The following is a 25,624-nucleotide window of genomic DNA, read 5'->3' as shown; positions in this document are numbered from 1 at the left end:
GCAAGGAATTTTAGGCAGTGTACAACAAACTGATTCCCTAGCCCAGGCCACCTCCTTCAAAATGTAGAAATGCAAATATTTGATGGACATGTGGCCACTCTTTCATTGGTCAAACCCTGAATTGCCATGATATCATTGGTTGAACTGCTAATTGTGATGGACAGTCAGGATTGGTCTATTATCACTTATTGCACGTACATGTACAACAACTGTACATCATGGAATGTGTAGAGGTGCAAAGACATGGATCTTTCTCAATATTGTAAGAAAGTCTATAAAAGGCTGGGGAGAACACTGATTACACCATCTTTCCACTAGAGGCTGACGATCAAAACTGATCACTCAACCAATTTCATAGATAAAGTACAAACTTTGCATATTTTGTTGTATTTCAAATCATACTTTTGCATTGTGCATTATGTTTCAATTTGAAAATCAAGGGTCACAATCTTAATTTCGTTTTCTCAGTGATTGCTGTATTGTGGAAAGGGACCTAAGAAATATCAGTGTTTGTTCTTCTCCAGTCTTGTTTCAGCCTCACACTATTCTCTCAGCTGATCCGTACATCAAGAACACCAGCAGGCCGAAGGTGTTGATAACAGCCGTCATGTGGAAGACAGCTGCCCAGCTGCCTGTTAGCTCCAGGATGTGACCAGCCAGGTACACACCAACAACACCTGTACAAACAAAAGATGACGTTTAACAGAATCGTTTTACAACTCGTTATCATCAAGATCTCACAGGGTACTATCAAAAACCAATTGTGAAGCAAAGACTTGAATGTGTTATGCATTTGGTATCTTTCCTAGACATCTACTCAAAACTACAAACGTTGCCACATGAAAGTTGATGCAGCAGCTTGTAAACTCTTGAGAAAAAAAATGGCACTTTTTCAATCAGATAAGGAAATGAAAGTGACTTTGAACCAGTTTCGCTCAAGTGAACTTGATGAACAGTTGAGATACTCTTCTACTGGTTGTGACAAAAAAGACATACCGGTAGGCTAGGTAAAGTATATACAGGTTCATATTGTACTGTTGAAATTTCCCTTCTGACAAGTACAATGAACAGTTGGACCATGGCTAAATGTCACATCCTAAGGACTAAGACTACTTTCCAGTAGTGTGTTTGTCGAGTGAGCTGGTTCGAACTTCCAACCTCTTGTCCAGAGATGGGCACTAACCACTGGACTACACATGCTACATTCAATAGTAGTACAGAGTTCCATACATATACGTGTACCTTTCATGATGATAGGGTCCCATTCTATAATTCCTAGGTTTGGCCACAGGCTTGGAGCCAGCTGGCCAATTAACCTTATAGTAACCTTCCTGATCCCTTCTGCAATTGGGAGTGGCTTACATTTTATTGCTCTACAATACCTCCCATCACAAAGCATTAAAGAACTAGAACAACTGATAAAAGATTTATCTTTTTTTTTCTCTGGATGCAATCTGAGGCTGTACTTTTGAGCAAGGATAAAGCTACTGTGACAGGGCTCTGTGGGAGTTGGGGATGTTTTCCCAGTGCCACTGGGTCAGATCCATAGAGCTTTCCTACAGGATGTCACAAGTCCACAGGGACTTAAAGTGTAGTAAAGGGAGATAACCATTAAAGAAAATCGTGATCATCTTTCAAGTTTCTGGGTCATCATCTTGAGCCCTGCAATAGACATGACAGCAGGGCCTATGGAGTATTACGATGAAGGATGACCAGGATTACTTAAGAGACAGATAAGAACAGGAGCTTCGTGTACCAAGTTTCATGGTCTAAGACTATCAGTGTTTATAACATGTATGTATATGTGCGTCACCAGCCAGAAATGGAATGATGATACACAGCTACTGGAGAAGGTAGATGTACATTTGTACCTCTGGGTAATGTGTGTGTATTCCCAAGGCACAAATATGGAATACAGATCACAGCCAGGGTTCTCACCAGAATTTTTCCCACTGCATAAGGAAGGCCAACTTTATGAGGTGCAAGAGTGTTGAGGACAGTAAGGGGTCTTGCATCCTCTCCCGGAAGATTTAGGAAGGCTCAAACGGTTCTCCCCAGAAAGAAACACCACTACACTGGTTGAAAACATAGAGGCCTATATCACAACATGGTATACCCAAATTAATTTTAATAGCTAAATGATTTTCCTTATCCATAGCATTTTTACAACACCAATTTCACTCACAATGGAACAGTCACAATAACTGGCACATTGTATATATATATATATATATATGAATGAAGAATGACTTTGAAAGATCCTTGCTTTATCAAGAATAAAGATTTTTCACTTTGATTGATCAGATGAGTGATGTAACTAAAGTTTGTGATGTTTGCTCTATATGCATTAAGAGTAGTTAGACCCTCCATATGATGTTTGATACCTTTGGAGATGAATGAGAGGAGGATGTTCAGAAGAAGCTCAAGATGCCTTGGACATACTTATGTATAGACAACACAAAGGATATTATAAAGTATTTGATATGTGCACAAGTCACAGTAGTGCAGTAGTCTACAAGACCTCTTGAACAGCAGATGTCATGACATCTTTGAGAAAAGCCCAAGGCTGGATCGTCAAGGATATCTGTTTTCACTGCACAATGCCATAGGATGACACACAGTCATGTCATATAATGGAGGATTATGTGAAATGCTGCAAGTATTGTTTGCCCTTTGCAACTAAAGATTTGACAGATCGCTGAATGAATTGCAATTTTTTTAAATAGTTTGCATGTTTTGTTGTCTTTTGAACCACATCTTTTCAGTTTGCATCATATACCAATTATAAAATCAAGTGTCACATACATGAAAATCCAATTTTGGTCACTTGGTGATTGCTGTCTTGTGGAAAACAGGCCTTAGATATATTATTACATGTACAGCACTGTGCCAGCATTGGGTCCATGTGTCTACAGAACTGTGGATTATATCTTTATGCATAACTCCAATTTCATATAATCCCTAGTTACCAGTCCTATATAATAAGCAACCCAAGAGACTTACTAATTAGTGCAGTTAATTAAGCAATGGAATATCCCCTTACACTGGAATATTTCCCTTTGCTATGACAGTGTAGTGACAGTGTTTTTCTCATTTGATATTTCCCATTCCCTCTTTGGTTCTTCAATTCTCCTAACAGTATGTTGACTCTATCTCCCTTTCATTAATTTTCTAATTCTGCTATTCCTATAAGAACACTGTTATTAATATACTTGTACAAATGTATGTATACCCAAAAGCCATTTATGACTTATAACATTCATAAATCTTTGTTAACAAAGACGAGCCAAGAGGACAACCCAAATGCCTGTAGGAAGCTGCTCACCTGGAATGGCACCCAGCATATTCATGACACCTGCAAGGCAAACACACTGAGTCAGTCCTACATGGTATCACAAAAACAGTCAGTCAAAACTAATAGTGTCACAAATCTTTTACATTGCATGTCACTTTGTTGGTTCTTTTAGTCCTATCATTAGACATTACATAGTACATGTACTTGTAATGTAAACAACAAAATATAACAGTCAATTCAAGCGGAAAATTACAGAATTGTAGCAATACTAAGTTGGTTGATGCCATGCACAAGGTCATATGTGAACCAGCTTATCAATGCATGATATCAACTACCTGAATAACCAAAGAAGAACATTGAAATGGCCTAAACTACACAACCATGATACACTGTAGCGATAATTACCAAAGACAGCCCCTGCAAACGAGGGTGCGATATCCTGCGGCACCACGAGCACGCCGCTGTTGTGGAAGGCCTGGCTGAACATCCCCATGGAGACAGCCATCAACGCCAGGACAAAGCTGTCTGTGTAGTCTGTCAGGAGTAAACAAATAACTGGTCCTCCCATACCTACGATCTATGGGACGACAAAACAGAGTAAATGTCATATGTGTATAAATGCAGTCTTTGATTGAAAGTGCATTTGTGTTGGTAGAAGTCATTGTGAAACTTAGTGGATTTGAGCAGCCAGAAATTTAGGTAAATTCAATTTTTGTGCCGGAGGCAGTGTTGGAGGCAGTATTGGAGGATGGATGCAAAGTATGGACACAATGGTCACATGTATACTTGGAGCTCCTCTCATATGACCTGAAATTTGGCAAAATGGGTGGGGATAATTTGGAAAAGGTTTTTTTGCACTGGTGTGATTTTGGAATAGTCCATTTTTTCATAGGATAGGAGTAGATTTGGAATGGTCCTGTATTTATTTTGGACTGGGGTGATCTTAGGAAGTCACAGAGGAGGGATGGGGTATTGCTTGAGAATAGCTTTCTACATTGTAGTTTAGTTCAGAATTGAAAGGATCATAAAAATGGACATATGTGTCTTAACACCATTAAAGCAAATTTTGAGTGGTATAGATGTGACTCACCTCAACAATCTTTCTTGTAAGTGTAACATTTGTTCCTGAAATGAAGAGGTACAATGCTGTTGAGAATTCTGTACTTATCTTGCAACACACTAACAGCGCCACCTTGTAGATTGAATACAAACTGCATGAAGCCATCACTTTGGGTCAACTCAAGTCAAATTCAATCTCAACCTAATGCTAATTTAACAAGAACCAGGATTCGAGTATACCTTTTCTTATCAAGGAATCAGCTATCCACCCTGACAGCACACTGCCTGGCATGGACACCAACCATGGCACCACATTAAAGATCCAACCCTGCAATCAAATATACACAAGGTAGGCATAATGCAATCAGTGATTTGAATAAAGTTTCAAATTCATTGTCTTTATATTTCATAGAACCTACAATGTAACTAAAAGCATATATGTTGTCTTTATGTTAGCTTGTTTTTTTTTTTTTCCTCCCTGCTTCATTGATTTCCTACCAAAATCTGAGAACCAACAAATCAAAGTAGTTTGGACCAGGTGGCAAGATGTGGTCTAGACCGTACCTTCTGGTCCGGGTAAGTTTCATGGAAGTATGTTGGCATCCAGGAGAACATGATGAAGAACAAGTTGTTGTTACATACATGGGCAACAATTGCAGAGCTGCAGGGAAATACAATACATTCATATGTCAAAACTGCTGTTCAAAATTGTTTTTCAAACTTAGTAACTTTGCTTTACATAATACATTTGTACATATTGTATGAGATTTGAATACAGACCTTTATCAGATGTTTCTGAATATTCTTCTTTAATCTCATTGTGTTTGTTTGTTTGTTTGTTTGTTTGTTTGTTTGTTTGTTGGAGTTACTGTTATTTATGGAATCCTCAAATTGTCATACTTTTTGTTGAGGGCATGATTGAAGTCCTACCAAATCCATCAACATATAGTTGTAACAAATATACAATGTAGGTAGCATGATGTGATAATCTGATAAGATATACATGCATATCTCAGGAGAAAAATTTATTTCTTTAATACAATTTATTCATGATGAGTTCAAATATGTCCCATATTAAGTTCAAGATAAGTCCCATAACTCCTACTTACAGAAATGCTGTTTTTCTACAGAGTATTCTCCAGGGCAAATGTGGCCTCTTTTTCTCATCATTGGAACCGTTCAGGCTTTTTATGGACACAATGTTTTTTCTGCGCACAAAGAATATTCTCATGACGGCTGCCCACAGGAGACCAGCCACGCCTGTTGTGTAGAAGACAGTGTGCCATCCCAAGTGCACCAGTACTATTGAGCCAAAACACCCCATCAACAGTGCCCTGCAAAGACAAAGAGAGAAGTTAACACATCTTGCAAACTATATATCAGTAAATAGTTTGCTGTGAGAAAATATACAACATTACTCAAGCGGTTTATTGTCACCCTACATGTATAATGTTTAAAAAATATTGATATCATGAAATATTTGTATTCATTATTATACAAAATTTCTATCAATAAGAATATTGGGCACTCACCCAAATTTGATTCCAGAATGCATGATACTATACGTGGCTGTTCTGTCAGTTTTCACATTTCTGGCTACAAGGCTGGATTCGGCGGGAAAAGCCACACCTAACACAGTCAGCCATGAGGAGGCAACACCACATTAACACATTGGAGAGGAAAAGTTCCAATCCAGAAGCTCCTACCATAACTTCTTGTCTTTGCAAAGAACTCAGAAATCACAGCTCTTGCAATCCACTTATTTTGGTAGAATGAAATAGCAAGCTTTAAGCCAGTGAAGGATTACATAACACGAGAAGCTCTTTTTGTACTCTTCCATGTTTTGCATTTTCTTCATGAATCTAATTCAATTGCAATTCCTTTCAAAACAGCAATCATGTCCAACTCAATGATGCTACCACAGTACTGTCAACAAGAAATATAAACAGCATTCAGCCAAGGTTTTTTAAATGTTCTGTGCAAAGACAAATCATCAGTGGTTGCACCCCATTTCCACTAGAGACTGCTGGACAATGAACTTCAATGAATTTCTTCACCTGTGTGTTTTGTTGTCTTTTGAATCATGTATAAACATTGGTCATCATATTCCAATCATAAAACAAGAGTCACACCAATCCAATTTTGGTTGCTCAATGGTCACTTAGCCATCACCATCTAGTGGAAAAGGGGCCTCAGGAGCTTGCTAGTCCCATATAATAGTACCTACCCAAAGAGTGAGCCTGCACTAACTATGCTGTAAGCCAGGGCACGCTCTGTTTCTCTGATGCGATGGGCCAGAAGGCTAGTAAAGGACGGATAGTGCATACCTGGAGGGAAGGGGGTGAGTTTATATTATAATAGAGACTTGTTATTTAATTCCACACAGCGGCAGAAAATTATTTTAACTCTCTGTACTTGCTTTTTTGTATTCATGTTAATATTTCTGTACAGCTTTAAGCTGAAAATTGACAGAAGATAAATTAAGAAATTTGTACTAGAGATCAATGTTTGAGGGTAACCACACAAAAGGGCTATTTTGGGATTACAAATTTGTGTCAAGAGGAAGGCACTAGAAATATGTACATGCAACTAAAGCACAAGTAAAGTAAAACCTTCTCCATGCTGCCCAACCCCATAACCAATAGAGGGTTGGTAGCCAAATGGCTAATTAAGTGTGCTAAAGGTTGATCAGTGTTATTTCAGGAAACAGAGTGTGTCCTGGGCTACAGAGTATTACTATTACAGCGATGACAAAATCAATTGTGACTATGAAAAAAATTTAGTCATAAGAGAAAGACACACACCATACATATTCATGAATATATAATCAAAACATTTGAACCTTATACCCATACACAAAATTAATTAGAATGAGAAAGACGGAAGACATTTAATCCATATCATTATCAAAAATGCTGCTCACAAACAAAATATTAATCGGTTAGATTACAAAACTGAAGCCAGAGAGACAAACCCCCAACTCAGCCACCCAAAACAATACTTCCTGACCAGGACTTACCCTGACATGCCCCATGGAGGATTCTGCACAGGATGACAAACCTGATGCAGGTGTCGTGGGAGCTGAAGAGGTACAGAAGCTGTGGGTACAGCAGGGTGATGGTGGCCCAGCCTACAGCAGCCACCATGGAGATAACCTCACCTCCAAACCTGGGGTGGAAGAGGAAAAATGAAGGTCTGGAAAGAACTCAATGAACAGTTGAGCTACTCTTCCATTCGTCATGACAGAGATGACAGATGTGATATACGTACAGTAGTTACAGGTTCACTTTACTGAGGAAGTTTCCCTGGCTCTTTGCAACAAGTATAACAAACAGTGGTCTTCAACTTAATTAGTAGTGAGCAACACAGTCGGGATTCAAACTCATGACTTCTTGGTCCAGAGGTAGCTTAACAAGTGTTAAATTAAAATGTTCATGAAATTGTTATGGTGCTGTGCGTGTGGCTCCCAAGTTGTTCTATACTCACCTGTCACTAAGGTAGCCTCCCAACACCTGAGTTGATGCATAGCCCCAGAAAAACACTGACAGAACAGAGCCCTGTTCAAAACAATGTCAAGGATCTGTCAATATCTTGTATGAACATTCCTTGATTCAAATTTCAATTGATGTTGGAATGACATGTAGTTCATTCATTCATTGAGCCGCCACTGTCAAAATTAAGTTCTGTGAACATGTCAATTTTCCTTAGACCATGAACATGCTACTGTGAAGACAATGTCAATTATAGTAATTAAGATAAACAAAAGTGATTGTTTGTGTCATATGGCACTTGAAAAGTACTTTACTCACAGACACAGTTTTATCCCAGCTGAACTCCTTCGCTATGGCAGGTACACAGACTGGCATGGCGGCCCGGGAGGCATACAGGATAGCATTGCCAATGAAATATGCCAACACCCACTGTCTCTTCTCAGTTCTGTCAACAAAGGCATCATCAGGTTACATGGGAAGAAATAAATTATGGTATCAAAACATATTTGGCAAGAATTTTGGTAAATCTACGGACAAATAGTTTGCAGCCCATAAAGTTTAAGCATGTTAATTCATATTAAGAAGAAAACATGATTTCTTCGCCAAAGATTTTCAAGTTTCAAAGAATTGTCTACAATAAGACTGTGCACAACTGGAACTTCCAGCTTTGTAATGTATATCGATTTAATTCATTGGGAGGGGGGCACGGTATACCGCGGTACGACAAAGTTCAAGCGAAACTGACCAACTTTTCTTCCTTGAATGTTCTGAGATTTCAGACAAAACTGGTACAGAAGACCTATTCTTACCTTTTCCAATATCTCTGGCTGCCCTGGTCATGTTCCTTGACCACACTAGGGGATCGCGCACCGGCCACGTCGATCAACAAACCCTCCACACCCGCAGCGGCAGCCATGTTTCCGGGACGAAGGTCATCCCGGGCTAGTCCATTCAACACACTAGGGAATTTGTTATAAATGTGTTTTAGCGTTACCTAAACAAAACGAAAACAGCTCAAAATCAATCATATATGAAGTAAATGTAACTACTAAACATTCTTAAAAAGTTTTTGAATCGATTCTGGCTTGTTTGAGTTTAGAGAAATTTTGCCACCCCCTTCTGCGTAATAGTCTAATCCAGGTGTAGCAGACGAGCACCGACTTGTAGCCAAGGGTTGAAGAAGCGTGATTTCTGCTGAACTCCGCATTTTTTAAGCCAAAAAATGGTAAGGATTTGTTCATCATAGGCGCAAGGATTTGATTTACAACAGGGATGGTATTTACACTGGCAAATCGTGATAGATCAATGTTATTCTAAATCACGAATATCACTTGTGGGAGGGGGGCTGAAAGCCATGTGCTTTTTTGCTCATACCGAGCACGTTATAATCCTTGTTTAAACGAAATAACGCATGAGGGACAGAGCAGAACTGTTTATGAGGAAAGAGCCATAAAATACATGTGTTTGTTCGTGCTCGTATGCTACATGTATGGAACATTTGATGATGAGACAATACTTCCTTTATGTCAATTATGATCCATGTAGCCATGCCATAATGAAGTAGCCTGGGTGCCAAACCCATATAGCACACTGGACACAGATACTTCGTGTCCAGTGTGCTATGGGTTTGGCACCCAGGCTATAATGAAGAAGAAGAAGAAGCCATAACTCGCCATAAACACATGTGATGTTACATTTAACTCTTTCCACTATACTAGTACTATCTCTAAGCTCTGTTGATATTGTTGACCCTGACCTGATTCTTGCTTCCTCAGCCGAGAAAGAAGAAGAAGTTTATCGACAACAAGAATGCTGTGACCTTTCACCTGGTCCATCGGAGTCAGAGAGACCCATTGTTGGCTGACGAGGATAAACCTCAACATGTCTTACAAGAGGTGACTTTAACATGTGTGGTATCATATGAGTGTGATGTAAAGGTTAGAGTGTTATCCCGGGAATCAAGAAGTTATGGGTTTGAACCTCTGGCAGGCCTCGTTTTTGTGCCCTTGGGATAGGCACTTTACCTTACACTTTTTGAACCTCCTTGCTTACACCTATTTCCTCATTTGACTCAACTTTGACTGTTAGTAACATATCCCCAGTACTGTATTGACATTTACCAACAATGCATCACACTGCACATATCCACATCAAACTGTGAACTAGTTTGGCAAATGACAAGATACCAATAATGAATCCCACAGTGACATGCTGTAGCCTATAGCTTGGTTTTTAACTCTTTTGTTCTTTGTTCCCAAGGTCTCGGCCAGTAGTGAGAAGAGGAGGGAGGAGCAGAGGAAGTACGGGGTGTACTTTGAGGATGAGTATGATTACCTGCAGCACCTGAAGGAACCCGGGGAGGCAGTACTGGAACCCATCGTGTCAAGGGTCAGCATCAAAGGGGCAGAGGTCACTGAGGTCAGGAAAGATTCCGCTAGATTATTTTTCTCTCATTCACCTTTTTTCTAGCAACTCTAGATAGAGATGTGAAATCTTGTATTTCTTATATCCCCATGACCACAGCCCCACCTAGATGAAACTCCCAAACTACAGCTTCCAGCATCAGTCTTTCCATCTGAGCAGGAAGAGGATGTGGGCATGCTCAACAAGGCAGCACCTCTTGTAGGTAAGGGACAAGAAAACACCTTCAAGGTAGTGTTTATTTAGATCCTGGACTATGTTTGAGACAGGGCCACAAATACTCAAAATCAAAGCTGTGCACTGTGGGTGTTGTAACTTGTTAGGTTAGTTGCACCAGTGCACCAACTCCCAAAAATGAATTTCAAACCTTGTTGAGGTGTACAGGTACTAGTATGCATTGTTGCTTGAAAGTAATGCATAGGTACCCGGTATCAGGAACTGCCCTTGTTGTATGAAGCTCACATACTTTTCCCTTCCACGTGTAGGTCCACAGTTAGACTGGGACCCAGATCTTGTTGCAGCTCTCGATGACGACTTTAACTATGACGACCCTGACAATGTGCTGGAGGATGATTTCATCGCCATGGCAACTGCAGGCCCCTCTGGTAAGGAGGAAGAAGCAGACGACTGCTCAGATGAGGAGTACCCGTCAGACGAGTGTGAGATGGAGTCAGAGGACGAGGAGGAGGATGGGTCCAGTGAGGGGATGACGTACAGAACTACCAAATCCAGGTTCACAGAATACTCCATCACATCCTCCGTCATGAGAAGAAACGAAGGCTTGACTCTTCTAGATGACAGGTTTGAAAAGGTAGGAGTCTGTTTGTTTGTTTGTTTATTTGTTTGATTGTTTTGTTTGTTTGCTTGCACCTTTGTTTGTTCATGATATTGAGGTCATGAGGGAAGAGGCCAGAGTCAGACTGACAGTTCCCATCTTAAGGATCTTGTCTTTATTTTGGAGATAAAGAACTTTTTCACTTGGTGTGTATTGCAGCATACTGTTTCTTTGTGCATCAAATTCCAGTTTGTAAAGTCAAGGGTCACACAAATCCAATTCTAGATGATCAGCTATCCCCGTATGGTGGAAAGGGAGCCTTAGAGTTAAAGAATATTTTGTTGTGCCTATTCAGATGTATGAGGAGTATGATGATGATGAGGTGGGGCCTCTGGACCATGAGGAGCTGACAGGCACTGTGCAGCAGGACAGCCTTGTGCTGAACAACATCCTACAGGAATACGAGAAGAAAAAAGAAGAAAGGTACATACAACAAGTGTTTAAAGCATTACAATGCAGTGATGGTTGTGTCCTTACCTCCTTGTTTGGAGGTCTTGTTCTCTGTGCGTTTGCTTGTGTTTCAGTACTTAAAAGCTCAAAGGTTATATGAAAGGTTGTCTTCTTTCGAGTCTTCAATTTTGTGTTATATTCATGTCTGTTACTTTTTGGGTACCTGTTGAAAAATGCATAGAATTTGAAATCCAGGAAGTGATTTGTAACATTTTCCTGTTTGCCATATGCCTGAATGTTGATTCCAGTGTTATCAGAAGACTGGATCCTGTGAGAGAAGGAATGGAGGGAGAAGGAGAGGAAGGGGTATCTTCAGAATCGGAATCTGAAGAAGATGAGTTAGTAAAGATGGTTACAGAACAACCCAAGGAAAAGTGGGATTGCGAATCCATCCTTAGTAAGTGTGAATGAAGCTCTAGTGTTTTTATGGTGTTGTAATGTTATTGGCAATAGGTAACAGTTATACATGTTGTAATTTAATCATACCAAAATACAATGTAAAGCCAACATTGCTAATCTGCTTTGAATGTACCCTGAGCTTTCCCTCCAAAGCTCTACAAAGCACTTCATACAGGGTTTGGAGAGTACTGATTGAGATTGTATTAACAAGTGGAGTTAATTTTTTTCCAGGCACATACTCCAGCATATACAACCACCCAACAGTGATTAAGGACCCTCCAAAACCAAAAAAGGTAATTCCAAAATCTGTGACTGTCACATCAGACATTGCTTTCGTCTTTTGCTTTGAAAAGTTAAATGAAAAAGTCAACAAAGAAAGGCATCAGAATTGACACTGATTGTATATGATTTTCAGGGGAAACAGATCATTCTGTCACAGAAAAGTGGCATCCCCATTGGTGTGCTGGGGAGTAAAGGTCTCACCAAGAAACAGCTGGAGGAGCAGGATAGATTGGAAGAAGGAGAGAGTTCAGAAGAAGAGGAGATGGAAATTACAATAAGATCTGCTCCAGCCAGGAAAAAAGGAGAAACAGCTGAAGAAAAGAAACTCAGGAAACAGGCTGTGAAGGCAGAGAGAAGGGTGGGTTGGCTTTCCACATATTGTTACTTCTGGGTATTATTTTGGGTGACTGAGCTATCATGACTTGTGTGTCTGTTTGTCTGGACAGAGTAGGTTGACAGCAGGTGGGTAGGGGAACACTGACAGAATGACAGGTCAAAGAGTCAGACACAGGAAATGAGGTGGACTTGAGAGCTGGTTGACTACTCATGGGTAGGGGAAGATTGAAAGACATAATGACAGGAGGTCAGACACAGGGAATGGGGTGAACCAGAACGTCAGAAAAATCCCTAATACTTTCTGGAAGTCTACAATCTCAAATGCACCTGTTGTGTCTTGATGACTCTCTGTCAACTCCCAGTGAAAAGTTCATAAATATTCAGATGATTCAGCCTAAGGTTAACAAATATTACTGATTTTACATTGTGTGTAACACAACATACTGACAGTGATTCTTTCTGATACCTCACTAGGAGAGAAGGATAGAGAAAAAGGCCAACAAACTGGCCTTTAAGGAGGAAGCCTCAAGACAAGAGAAGATCGTCATGAACCAGAAGAACCTCAAGGGCATCAAATTAGCTTAAGGCACATCCAAGAACCTTAGGACTAATACAGTGCAGTGTGAAGAGTAGGGATGTCAGAATATGTATACTTTTCTATCCTTATAGTTATTACTACTAGTAGTCTTCTTCTATCAAACACCTCTGATCTCAAATCTCTTTTACACTCCTGTCAACAGTTTGAAATGAGATAGTGCTAACATGATCTTTAGTAATCTTTCTACACATGTAAATTATACCTTGATATAAGTTTAAATATGGGTGCACATTACTCCAATCTGTGAATGGAAGTAAAGTACATGTAGTGCAAACAAGGAAAGATTCCTGGTTCTTTGTAAATAAAGTACAGTATGCTTACTGTAGTAAACTCTACATATTTCATGGAGGTATAAGATCTTCAATTTATTGTTTTGTACATGAAGCCTACTATACAGTATGGAAGCCACCAAGGCATGCCATCCTTTGTGGAGAAGCCTCTCAGTTGTATCTGACGACTGTCTTTTACAAACAGCATTGTACAACTGTACTGTGTACATGATGAAAGGCAAGATGAGATTACATTCTTCTTGGGAACCAACAATGGCTGGGTATCTATGATGTGTTTTCATATAATTATGATGTTAAGATACAGTTCATTAGAGTATTTTATCATTAGTGTACCAGTGAACCTTGCCAAAGGTCTTTATAAATGTAATTTGATAAATCACAATGTTTCTTCTTAGGCCACACCTTTTGTTGGTTCTCAGGTTTTTTCAGAAAAAATGTGAAGTGACAGGGTGAAAAAAAATAAAAACAGGCCTGGGCATCCTATAATAGTCCCAAATACTACAATAGGAGCCATGAAGTACCAGGCTGGTTTGTAATTCAATACATATCAAACTTTTAATCAAACCACTGCAACATTGATAGATGGAAAAACTGCAGGGACTTCAACTGTTGGGACCAAAATATGAGCATTTTGGAGTTCATTCAGAACCTGAATCCTTTTTTTTTTTGCAAATAAAAAATGAAGCGGGCAAATACGAAGGCCAACAAATTAAATTGGTGTGGCCTTATGTAGAAAATCTGCAATTTGAAGTTTAATGCAGTACACACGTGAATATACCTGCTACACTGAACTGCCCAGGAAGAAAGCAAGAAAATTGATTAAGCAGACAGATCTGTACTCCAATGATCAACCAAGCCCTATGATAAAATGTTCCCCCTATGTTGGCCAATTTCTGCATTTGTTCAGTTCACCAAAAGGTCGGATAGAGACTAATGTTTGGTGTCTCCATCCAATGACCGACAGAAAGAGGTCAACTGATGAGAAACAACAGGTGTAGATATCTACACATCAGTTATATCCTCTTCCTGGCCACGGATGTTGAACTTTCTGTAGGAACAAATAAATAACACGCAAGATATAAAGACATCCACACACAAGATATTTTATCACTTTCTGCACCTTGGAGGCAAGGTAAGCTTGTTGCTCAACTTCTCGTTTTTACTAATCTAATGTATGACGGGCACTGACGTCAATAGAAACCGTCAAAACGTAGAGATGTATCTAAGATCAGTATTGGCACGTTTTAATTTCTTAGGAACTTCTAGATAGCTATTTGAAATTTTCCCTGTATGATATTGCATATACAAGGTAGTTCAAATTAAGTATTTAAGCTTATAGGTGCAGAAAAAAGGCGGAACAGTTAATACGGAAAAGTTGACAGGCCTAGCTATACGGTCCGAGGATCCCTGTTGCTCTACAATGTTACTGTCGTACTCTACATAGCTAATTTGACATAACGTTACAGTTGTATTTGCTATTTCTTCACTTTCGTACCAAGCAACAATTCATATCGTGTAAATAGAAGGCAGTCCACCTTGACGACAAACTAGAAGATGATCTATCATGAAAGTTCATCAGTGTTGGTAGTAATCATAGCAAAGCGTTGTGAAGTGATTGGTCATTAATTATCCTGATGAAGGCGACAGTGGTCGCTGAAAATTTGATCTCTGTAGAAGATGATCTTTAAGATTGTCTCATTTCAGACGACTTAAAATCTCCGAGAGTAAGAATGCGCGGGCTGTTGGTGCTCCCCCTACTGTTGACGGTGGCGGTGGCCACGGACTTTTTCCACCAAGTCATGCCAGGTGAGGTCCCCTTCCCTAGACGCGTTTGGTGATCACTGGGCGACCAACATTTGATTTGTGTGACCCTTGATCTAATTGAGATTTGATGCAGGATGATTTAGTGTATAAATTAAAAGACAACAACATTCACAAGACGTGAAAGAATCGTTCTTATTATGTACGAAATTCGTTAAGCGCCTGTCCTTGGTCTCCTCTCTCAGCGGTCGCAGCCTCAAGCGGAAAGTGGATGTAAGAGGACATGTTACTGAGGATGGAGAATTATCGGGCGAGCTTTTTCCCTGCCATGTGATGCCGTCTTTGTAAAACAATCCTGGGGAACAACATAAAGAAAGCCTCAGACGTTTTGTGTTGTGCCTTGACGTTTTGTAGCTGTTCTAGGTGCCACAAATAACACCCATTTTTAAAGACTTTTCTCCAAGGTACATAATAACTACTTAACATTACTTGGATTGTCCTGCCAATTTTCATATTTCTATACTTTAGGACACTGCAACTGATTTGGCTATAATCGTCTAGAAATTGAGTTTGCGTTAGCGGTGGGACTAGTTACACCTGTTATTTAAAGAGAAGACAAAAATAGCACACAGAAAGTATGCGAGGTTATGCATACATACAGCCCGTTGGTAAATAACATCATGGAAGCCGGATTCAGAACAAAGTGTTCAATAATCCTGAAAATCATTGATGATGCTATGGATGCACTTAAAATCTTTATTTTACGGCGCGGTCACATTCGTCGATTTTGATGCATCAAGCAGGCTGTGACGGAACTAACAGCTGAAATTAATAGTGAAAATAGTCTAAGGCAGCTTTTTCCTTTATATTAAATTCATGCTGTCTTCATAATTCCTTCAGTTTGCGATCGTTCGACTATTGTTCTCTCTCCAACCTCCTTGGTACGACCAATTGCAATGTGACTGGCCCTTATCTGACCACGAAAATGCCCTCCTCACTACAGGTGAGAAGTGTGTACACCAGGAGATGACGTATGGAAACGGTGACCCAATGGCACTGGGACAAGTACCCCCGCCGATGACGTCTGCGCCTACTGCGAATGCATCAGTCCTATCTCCGAGGGACACGTCGGTATCGTCTGCAGGAAGTGAGATGTCTTTTCTATCTTTTAAAGATCCATTATTGTAGTAGACTATCATTGTGTTTTGCTTTCCCGCCTGAGAAAAGTTGCATACAAAACAATAATTGTTTGTTTGGTTGTTTGTTTGTTTTGGTTGTTTTTTAAATGCACTTTTGTAATCTCTGGTTCCTTCTGGTGACAGTCAACATAAGTCATGACTCAACTGACGGCTATGTAACGTTATGTTGTCTCAGGACCACGCCTCCTCCGGCCCTCCCCGGCTGCCAGGTATACCAAAACCCGGAGGACTGTAGCAACTTCCCCATGGTCTGTCCTAACATGGACATCAACACCGACCTGGACACCTCCCAGCTCATTGGGCCACTGTGAGCACGGAATTCAAACGAAGGGCCTTCATAAAGCTGCGTTATATTGCAGTTGATGAAGACGGCCCTCTTGGGGAATAAAACCTGCTGATGAAAAATTTGTGTCATGACTAGTGTCGTTACTGCGCGATACCGGTGTAGAATATAGATAGGACGGAGGTATTCAACAGTGGACAACACGAGATCATGACTCTTGGGAAGAAAAATACACGTAACAAAAACACAGTCAAGGACCCCTGCATTGATATTAATTACTTGATTAGAACAATGTCAATGACCCCATCATTTAAACTAGACTTTAAAAACACTAACAACATTTCCACACTAAAAGTAATTACTAAAACCCACGGCGGAACGATGGCAGAGGCTCTGTACAATTTAGGAAAATTGTTCTCAAAAACATATTGTTCTCAAACGTATTGAAACTTAACTTTCCGGAAGGATTTGTCACCAAAAGAAATAACGCACCTCTGTGCGCTTGCCCCATGTCCCGTGCCATCGGGAACGATGACAGATCGGTGCTCTGTACAATATTAGGAAAATTGTTCATTGTTATCAACTATGTGCACTTTGACCCCAATAATGTAGAAGATAGCATTCGCACAATAAACGTCTGGAGCCTCCGCAGTGTCGGAAATCAGTTGTGTTCGTACGTTCGCAGCTGTAACTCACGATCCCCTTGCTGCATTGGTAGCCATGAGTAGAGTAGAGAGTAGAGACTAGAGTAGATCTGATAGTATGTGACGATGCCCTTTTTTACACCATAGAACTTTTACAGGTCATGTAATCATTCGGAAAACACCCCTATCGTGACTTGTGGAACAGGTCATTGTTCTCGTTGGCTTTTGTGGATGTGCGCTACCGGGGTATTCTGGTGAGACGCCCAGACTGGACTGCCTTTTCTACCTTCCAGACCGGACCACTCTTTCCACCAACCCAATAAAGGGTATTTGACCTTTGCCCTCAATGCGTATTTCCGGCCCAAAAACATAGCATGGAGGCTCCGCTCAACTTTGACGTCGTGACAACCTCGTGAGAATGGGAAAGAACAAGAAGAAAGGAGGTACATTATCAGAAGTATTTAACGATCATTTAGACTATTATTAAACACTCGTGTATACATTAGCACCGATGATATGTTTTCGGGGCCTGCTTTTCGGGTGAAGGGGGAGGGGGGCATGATATAGCCATGGCGAGTATAGTACAGTAGACCAAAAGGAGGTATTTAACCTCCTTGAGTAGACATATGACACCTAGTACTACTAAGTATCTAAAAGAAAATATCCTGCTAGAGTTGGGACGACTATGTTATGAGACTTATAATAGCGTTATATTAAATCGCATGTATACAAAAGTGACGCCCTCCTTTCTCAGCACTAGGATACCAGAGCTGAAGTGGTACTCAGCACTGGAAGATTATCCAGTGCTGAGGCGGCTTCAGCTCTGGAATAGAGCCGTTCAGCACTGGAATTCCAGTGCTGACGAAATTTCTGACCGCTGATTCAGCACTGGAACACCAGTGCGGAGGGTGTTACTTTTGTATATTTTGCTATTTAAATCTATGACTACAGTAATTATATGCATATGTCACATCATGAGATAACTTCAGTTCAAAGGTACAAAGACAAGACAAGGTACTAGTTAAAAATTTTCAACAAAGTATGTTATACCCTTCACATGATTTGGCTGCATTGTACAGATTTCTACATAGTACGAAACACTAACTCTTATGTAACCCTCACCCCGCTACTTAAATCTAATAAAAAAACAAATTTGGTGCCAAAAAAAAGGCTACTTCAGCAGGGTAAAGGTTAAAGAATGAAGTTAACCCATCCGCTGACCTGCACGTATGGTTTATTCTCCAGCGGGCGTTACTGCCTCCCCCCAGGAGTTAATGGTCCTGACCGTGTCTGATATCGTCAAACAGCTGATCGAGGCTCATGAGCAGGGAAAGGACGTCAATCTCAACAGGTGACAATTTCTTATCTTTCTTAAGTTTATATGATATAAAAATGTGATTGGTTTCAGTACAGTAAAACAAGAAAAATTTTGTGAGGTTCTTGTTTTATCAAATAGCCTATACATTTTGCCACTGACATCCAGTTGACAGATCTAGACTTCCTGCTGTGACCTAACATTCTATTTTTGACCTTTTGTAGTCTGTTGTTAGGTAATTCCACCCACCTGCAGGCTGTCACTCAACTGTATGCAAACAAACGTATACAGACATTAACCCACCCACCCAAAACAATATTTCCAGTTTTATAGAGGTACAGATAAATAACTGAATAATTGCTATGAACGAAACAATTCTTAACTTTATCTACTTGGTCTTCCCTCTGAAAACATTCATATCTCCTCATATTGTATCTAACAGAATCAAGAGTCTGACAGCGAGGAAGTATGGCCTTCCCAACCAGCCCCGTCTGGTGGACATCATCGCAGGAGTCCCGCCGGCGTACAAGAAGGTTTTATACCCCAAACTCAAGGCCAAGCCTGTCCGAACAGCCAGTGGGGTAAATATAGGATGTTCTCTTTAATGACTCGTACTACTACTACTGTAAACCTTGACATTTTTAGTGGTAGCAAAATATTTTTAGAAAACAAAAATAGTGTAAGTCAAATTGTCAGAAATTGAAGTTGTTTTCTGGAATTTTTTCTGCTGCAGATAGCTGTTGTTGCAGTTATGTGCAAACCCCATAGGTGTCCCCACATCAACATGACAGGAAACATCTGTGTGTAAGTGATGATTCACATACTTTTATGACAAGTCAATGTTTCAACAATGAAATTTATCACTAGTCTCTGTTGCATCTGTGTATGATACAGGTGTACAGATTAATGTTTATCTCTGCCTCTCCCTACAGGTACTGTCCAGGGGGCCCAGACTCCGACTTTGAATATTCGACACAGTCTTACACAGGGTATGAGGTAAGAAATCTTTTTTTGTTTTGTTTTGTCAATAACCTCCCTCCCCTTAGAAAGAGTGTTGGCTATTTAAATATAATGGATTAGAAGTACATGGCCCAGTACTAGTACTGCTAGTAATGCATAGATGAAACAGTCCTGTCCTGTGCTAACATGTGTCTGATATTTGGTTGTGTCCAGCCGACGTCAATGCGAGCCATCCGTGCCAGGTACGACCCATTCCTACAGACCAGACACAGAGTCGAGCAGGTGGGTTTTTCTACATTGTCTTCTGACTACTTAAGTATTGACTAGAACATATACTGGTAGATTTGGAATGTCTTACATGTATACATATGGCATAAAACATATTAAACATGTTACAAGTAATTGATCAAAAGTGGTACGTCAAATAACTGAGTAGCTAGGCTACCAGTCCCAAGATCAAGAGGCACAGGTTTGTTTCCTGGTATGCCTGGCTAGATGTCATATCCTTGGGATAGACACCTCACTCCACCCATCCAGACCTCTACTTAAAGTGTTGTACTGGTATACTTGCCTGTATCTGTACCTGATGTTATGTTTAGGGTCACAGAACATCCTTACCTAGCTACATAATACTGCTGTTTATAACTCAATATTCCAAATGGGCAAATGATTCCTAGGCTTACAATCACACTCTCACACCATTGGTCCACAGTTGAAGCAGCTGGGACACAGCGTGGATAAGGTAGAGTTTATCGTGATGGGCGGAACGTTCATGGCGCTGGCGGAGGATTACCGAGACTACTTCATCAGGAACCTTCACGACGCTCTGTCAGGTCACACCAGTAACAGTGTGGATGAGGCTGTCAAGTAAGTCACAGGACATAGTATCATTACAAACATGCTGGTTTTTCCTGTTATCATGTGAGCAGATGACAAGTATATCTAAAACAAAGAGCCAGGATTTGTTAATTGTCTCTTGTTCATGACCTACTTTGATGTCAAAGACAAAAAACTAGTTTCTACAATTTTGTCCCTTGAAGAAAAGGCATTTTGTGCATGTACATGTATGTCTTTAACCTTCTCCCTGCTGACTAACCCTGTAACCAAGAGAGAACTGGTAGCCAATGGCTACTTCATTGTGCTAGATTTGTACATGTAGGTTGGTAAAAGTAGAAAATGAATTTTAAAATTTTGTATGCCTGTGAAGATTGTCTGTTTTCTAATTGACAGTTCATCTTTTTTACTTCTCATTACAGAACTATTGTTTATCTACGTGTTTAGCTGTGCTTGTTTCAGCTAACTCTAGCTGGGTACATGTATAACTCTGTTTTGCAGGTACTCAGAGAAGAGCCACACAAAGTGTATAGGGATCACCATAGAAACCAGACCAGACTACTGTCTGAAGAGACACCTGAGCTCCATGCTGTCGTATGGCTGCACCAGGCTGGAGATAGGAGTACAGAGTGTGTATGAGGATGTGGCCAGAGACACCAACAGGTAATGGTCAACAAATACTTATAATCACCGTGGTTGATTCTTGAACAGAAATGTTCATCATAAAGTGAAAGAATTATCTTGTCTTGGCCTTACATTTTGTAGTTTTTATAACTTATACTATAAGAAAAAATATTCTTAATTTATCTTGTCCTGATTACCGCTACAAATGCAAAAATATAAATGCAATAGTATGATGGTGCATACATGTATGTACACATGTGCATGTGCTTCCTGGAAATCTTCACTGTTCTACAAATCAACTTTACCTGTTCCTGATATATTGCCCTCATCAGTAGATTGTGCTGTTTTCCCTACAGAGGTCACACAGTGAAGGCAGTGTGCGAGTCCTTCCACATGTCCAAGGATGCAGGGTTCAAGGTCGTGTGTCACATGATGCCTGACCTTCCCAACGTAGGACTGGAGAGAGACATAGAACAATTTATTGTAAGTCACACACTATCACATGGCTGTCATGTACTACAGTGGAAAAATAAACTTTAAGAACCCCAAGTCTGAACTTCTTATATAACTATACAACAATGTATTCCACTTGTTGGAAAGTAAACTTGTAGCAAGACGACAGCATGGGGACTTGAATCAGCATACATTTCATGTATGTGGCTTAAACTACTGTGCAGACCAAGACCAGACGCAGTTTTTGTGTTATTGGTATGGTCTTATTAGCTGTACTACTGAAACCATCCCCAGGAGCTGTTTGAGAACCCAGCCTTCCGTCCTGATGGGATGAAGATCTACCCTACCCTGGTGATCCGTGGTACAGGCCTGTATGAGCTGTGGAAGACAGGCCGGTACAAGAGTTACCCCCCCAGCACCCTGGTGGACCTGATTGCAAGGATCCTGGCCCTGGTGCCGCCGTGGACTAGAATCTACAGAGTGCAAAGGTATGAGGTGTAACACACTTGTTTTACAGTAAGTATTAACTGGCTGCATAAGACTGAACTGTAAGGTTTTATCCACTCGCAATGGGATGGGACTCCCACCCCATCTTATTTATAAGCGTGGTGGAATCTTTGACAATTGTCTGAAGCATGGCTCTCCTCAAGAATGTGCTTTATGTCCTATCCAAGAAGACATCTCCGAAGCTAGATACATGTACTCATTGTCACCTGATTGAGTGAGGAAATAAGTGTAAAGTGCCATTCCTAAGGGCACAAAATTGAGGCATGCTAGGGATTTGAACCCATGCAGAATCTTTAGATTCTAAGTCAACAACGTGTGGATGTAGTGCCTCCATTGTAAGGGGCTATCCAGAGAATTTTTCTACATTTTGATTTAATATGTAAATGATGCACAAGAATAAATGTTATGGATACATGTGCAGGCCCATTCATGAATTTCATCATAATTAGACTTGTGTGTTGACTGACCACAGAGATATCCCCATGCCACTGGTGACATCTGGAGTGGAACACGGGAACCTACGAGAGCTGGCACTGGCACGGATGAAGGATCTGGGAACTCAGGTTGGTGTTAGAATAGAACTGAAAGGAAAGAATGGCAGCTGCAAATGTGTTTCATGACTATTACTTCTGCCGGACCTATCTTATCTTAGAACAAGAAATCATAGATTTTAAACCTCCATGAGTTGACTCCCTGATATTTCCACTCTTCCCCTTTCAGTGTCGGGATGTGAGAACAAGGGAGGTTGGTATACAGGAGATTCACCACAAGGTTCGACCATATGAGGTAAGACTTCTGATTCCAAATCAGTACAGTTTGAGGGTAAATATTTTCTTTGTTTCTGTTCATTTCTGTTTTATTGCTTTTTTATTTGACTCACTGCATCATCATCTCATGCCAGGCGTCCTGCTTACATACATCAAGCAACAACTCTGGTGTGTGTTCCATGCTCCTTGCTATGTTGTTATTGCTGGCAAGCTGCCACCAGCCAATGGCAGGGCTTCCTACATCCAAAAAGTAATGTGATTGGCTGGTAAATCTCCCTCCAACAACAGGAGGCTGAGTATCTGATTGGTTGACTGCTGTCCATCGCGATCATAAGAATGCAGGATTTTAATTTTCTCCCTGCTGCCTATGCCCATATGCAAATTTGGTGTTGACAGACTGCCTCAGCAGGCTGAAGGTTAAATGTATTTCCCCTATCAGGTTGAGCTGATCAGGAGAGACTATGTTGCTAATGGGGGCTGGGAGACGTTCCTGTCATATGAGGACCCAGAGCAGGACATTCTGATTGGTCTGCTCAGACTTCGCAAGTGTTCAGAGGAGACATTCCGGCCAGAGCTGAAGGGAGGCTGTTCCATCGTCAGGGAGCTTCATGTGTATCCTTGGCTAAAGACAATGATGTTGTTGTTGTTGTTGTTATTGGTGTTGTAATTGCAGGTAAAATGACAACAGTGTTACACAGTCTGTATGAATTTTTGCTTGTAGGACTCACAGTAGAGTCTTGTGTAAGAGTGATACTGAGATAACAGAGGAGTTGTGAATCCTTAACATGACGTGTCCAGCTATGGAAGCGTGGTTCCTGTGAGTGCCAGGGACCCAGGAAAGTTCCAACATCAGGTAAGAAATAAGCTTCTTAGTAGGCTCTATGACTGGGGCTTTTTTTCTTTTGGCATATCACTTCTATCTATATCAGGTTGTGCTGGCCCAGGGCAAAAAAGTGCATCATAAAAGCCAAAAAAATGCCAGCCATAGCCTGCTTATAGATGTGTAAATTTATACATTTGTGATAGACTAAGTTTTTTCCCTTTCCATGTACTAGGGCTTTGGTATGCTGCTGATGGAGGAAGCTGAGAGAATAGCACGAGAGGAGCATGGAGCAAACAAGATCGCTGTCATTTCTGGTAACCACTCACACGAGAAAAATTGGCAAAGTTTCCAACTTCAGAGAAGATACTTCTGTCAATAATGTGTTCATCTTGTGATCTAAGTGGCTTAAACATTTTTTTCAACACACTTGTCAATGAATGGTATCAGTATTTGGTGACTGCATCTCTTTTAAGTGTTGTGAAGGAATGCTGTTTCTTATACTCAGTTGGCCAGTTTTTAAAGTTTAGAAGTATAGAGTAGAACTATGTGTTTGGTCTGTGAATTAACTACATTTGTCATCTCTCTTGCTTCAGGTGTTGGCACCAGGAACTATTACAGGAAGATTGGCTATGAGCTGGAGGGGCCGTACATGGTCAAAAAACTCTGAGGACTAATCTGTACAGATTGCAGTCAGAATGAAGACCTTATGTGTAACTTATGCCTGTGTGTGTATGTGAAATAATTTAGAAGGAATGGCCATTTCATTGTGCAAAATGCTCATATCAAACAAGTGGTAAGAAATTGTTTTAATTGCTTCACATTTGGATATTATGTAGTATTTGGATTACTGTATAAGAAATTTACAAAAAAACATGTCATTTCTTCAGAAAGGCTCACTTAACAGGCTGAAAGTTAAAAGAACTTTATGTTTGAAATTGAGATAGTGATCTCGGCATATTACAACTCGTCTTAATGGTCAAGTTGTGCTGTGTTTTTTTTTTTTTTGCATACTAAGAAGTACATGTACTTGACCATGTTACATATCTATTTTTAGTATGAACATTTTCTGCACTTAAATAAGCCATTCTTAACCAAGACAGCATTATACTCGAAGTACATGTATTGCAACTGACAATACAAGAGGTAAACTGGTAGGAGGGACAAATAAACGTTATATACAACATTCCACAGTGCCACCATCATGTGTCACACAGTCATTGATAGTATATGTTGTTATTAGGTTTATCACTTGTAACAGTAGAATCTGGGAATTTCATAGCGGTACCCATTTTTAGCCCCACCCACTTCTGGAAAAGGTAGAGATGTGAAATAAAAACATGCAAATGCAAATATTTGAGGGACAGCCACTCTCAAATTGTGATGACAGAGTTTGATGACACAGCCACACAGACTTTACTGTAAATTATTCCCTTTTCCCCTCTGGGGCCAACAAGCTCCAACTGGAACATTGCAACCAATCGTCTGCACTATCCAAGAAAGTGATTTCCAAGTCTTGTAGGACAGCGCAGGTGCAATATTAATCGTTGTAAGATAGGGGGCGCTAGCGTTCCGTCGGTAACAACAACATACAGCGTTATCACAGTAGTGGCATCATTGCAGATTAGATTTTTCCATTTCTGTGTTAACACCTCCAGCAATTGTACAGAGACATTTTACTGGATTTAGATTTTTTTTAAACCTCTTCGACTTTCCTCTCTTCTCCCTTACTTTATGTAGAAGCCACAAGCAGAGAATGATGCAGCTTATGAGAGTCGTGACTGTGTCTGACGCCTCCACACGCGACCCTGTGTGGGAGGACACTAAAAACGTCACACCTTTTCGCGGTATTGCAAGATTGCGCTGTAAATCATGAGTTTTAAACAAGCGGGTTTACTGTTCCATGCCATGAATTATATACATTACAACGGTACGGTGCCTCAATATAATGTCATACTTGTGATTTTCACCTTTATGCCTGTCCTGTCAACCTTCCTTTAT

The 25,624-nt window shown here is 40.4% G+C and overlaps 3 protein-coding genes and 1 long non-coding RNA gene across 5 annotated transcripts; 3 read left to right on the top strand and 1 right to left on the bottom strand.

Annotated features, from left to right (window-relative positions):
* Positions 1-6: 6 nt before the first annotated feature.
* LOC109485946 (solute carrier family 17 member 9-like) lies at positions 7-8,773 on the bottom strand. Of its 2 annotated transcripts, none has more exons than XM_019789649.1 (12): positions 8,655-8,773; positions 8,164-8,290; positions 7,841-7,911; positions 7,374-7,522; positions 6,582-6,681; positions 5,464-5,688; positions 4,919-5,015; positions 4,595-4,682; positions 4,386-4,420; positions 3,701-3,872; positions 3,326-3,355; positions 7-677 (listed from the first exon to the last, which is right to left on the bottom strand). In XM_019789649.1, exons 1-12 carry the CDS (start codon positions 8,759-8,761, stop codon positions 538-540), a joined length of 1,341 nt encoding a protein of 446 aa, XP_019645208.1. In that variant the 5' UTR covers positions 8,762-8,773; the 3' UTR covers positions 7-537. The 2 variants fall into 2 exon arrangements, with proteins under 2 accessions (XP_019645208.1, XP_019645209.1); XM_019789650.1 differs by lacking the exon at positions 6,582-6,681 and adding an exon at positions 5,887-5,983.
* A 190-nt stretch (positions 8,774-8,963) lies between these two features.
* Positions 8,964-13,807, top strand: LOC109485956 (protein LTV1 homolog). The gene is made up of 10 exons (XM_019789660.1): positions 8,964-9,070; positions 9,621-9,740; positions 10,105-10,263; positions 10,369-10,471; positions 10,752-11,077; positions 11,397-11,524; positions 11,800-11,948; positions 12,182-12,243; positions 12,366-12,590; positions 13,043-13,807. Exons 1-10 carry the CDS (start codon positions 9,068-9,070, stop codon positions 13,151-13,153), a joined length of 1,386 nt encoding a protein of 461 aa, XP_019645219.1. The 5' UTR covers positions 8,964-9,067; the 3' UTR covers positions 13,154-13,807.
* Positions 13,808-14,475: 668 nt separating this feature from the next.
* On the top strand, positions 14,476-16,821 carry LOC109485865. The gene is made up of 4 exons (XR_002141155.1): positions 14,476-14,588; positions 15,161-15,262; positions 16,221-16,364; positions 16,592-16,821. It is a non-coding gene; the product is annotated as an uncharacterized LOC109485865 (long non-coding RNA).
* An 844-nt stretch (positions 16,822-17,665) lies between these two features.
* LOC109485943 (elongator complex protein 3) lies at positions 17,666-24,603 on the top strand. The gene is made up of 16 exons (XM_019789645.1): positions 17,666-17,786; positions 18,589-18,694; positions 19,101-19,239; positions 19,392-19,462; positions 19,591-19,654; positions 19,832-19,900; positions 20,331-20,485; positions 20,954-21,115; positions 21,433-21,559; positions 21,824-22,017; positions 22,509-22,599; positions 22,757-22,822; positions 23,243-23,415; positions 23,602-23,656; positions 23,859-23,940; positions 24,220-24,603. Exons 1-16 carry the CDS (start codon positions 17,762-17,764, stop codon positions 24,291-24,293), a joined length of 1,653 nt encoding a protein of 550 aa, XP_019645204.1. The 5' UTR covers positions 17,666-17,761; the 3' UTR covers positions 24,294-24,603.
* Positions 24,604-25,624: the final 1,021 nt, after the last annotated feature.

Source organism: Branchiostoma belcheri, unplaced genomic scaffold (genome assembly GCF_001625305.1).
Source record: "Branchiostoma belcheri isolate BF01 breed outbred unplaced genomic scaffold, Haploidv18h27 scaffold79, whole genome shotgun sequence".
NCBI lineage: Eukaryota > Metazoa > Chordata > Leptocardii > Amphioxiformes > Branchiostomatidae > Branchiostoma > Branchiostoma belcheri.
The sequence above is the reverse complement of the archived record's forward strand: the minus strand, read 5'-3'. Positions and strand labels throughout refer to the sequence as shown.

Excerpts from the sequence above, each read along its gene's own strand:
- LOC109485943 (XM_019789645.1), top strand. The coding sequence starts at position 17,762 with ATGGGAAAGAACAAGAAGAAAGGAG. Across the intron at positions 17,787-18,588 it reads AAAGAACAAGAAGAAAGGAG|CGGGCGTTACTGCCTCCCCC; the intron begins GTACATTATCAG and ends TTTATTCTCCAG. Across the intron at positions 21,560-21,823 it reads GAGACATAGAACAATTTATT|GAGCTGTTTGAGAACCCAGC; the intron begins GTAAGTCACACA and ends AACCATCCCCAG.
- LOC109485956 (XM_019789660.1), top strand. Across the intron at positions 10,264-10,368 it reads AAGGGGCAGAGGTCACTGAG|CCCCACCTAGATGAAACTCC; the intron begins GTCAGGAAAGAT and ends CCATGACCACAG. Across the intron at positions 11,525-11,799 it reads GAGAAGAAAAAAGAAGAAAG|TGTTATCAGAAGACTGGATC; the intron begins GTACATACAACA and ends TGTTGATTCCAG.
- LOC109485946 (XM_019789649.1), bottom strand. The coding sequence starts at position 8,761 with ATGGCTGCCGCTGCGGGTGTGGAGGGTTTGTTGATCGACGTGGCCGGT. Across the intron at positions 4,683-4,918 it reads AAACTTACCCGGACCAGAAG|GGTTGGATCTTTAATGTGGT; the intron begins GTACGGTCTAGA and ends ATTTGATTGCAG. Across the intron at positions 4,421-4,594 it reads TGATTCCTTGATAAGAAAAG|GAACAAATGTTACACTTACA; the intron begins GTATACTCGAAT and ends TCTTCATTTCAG.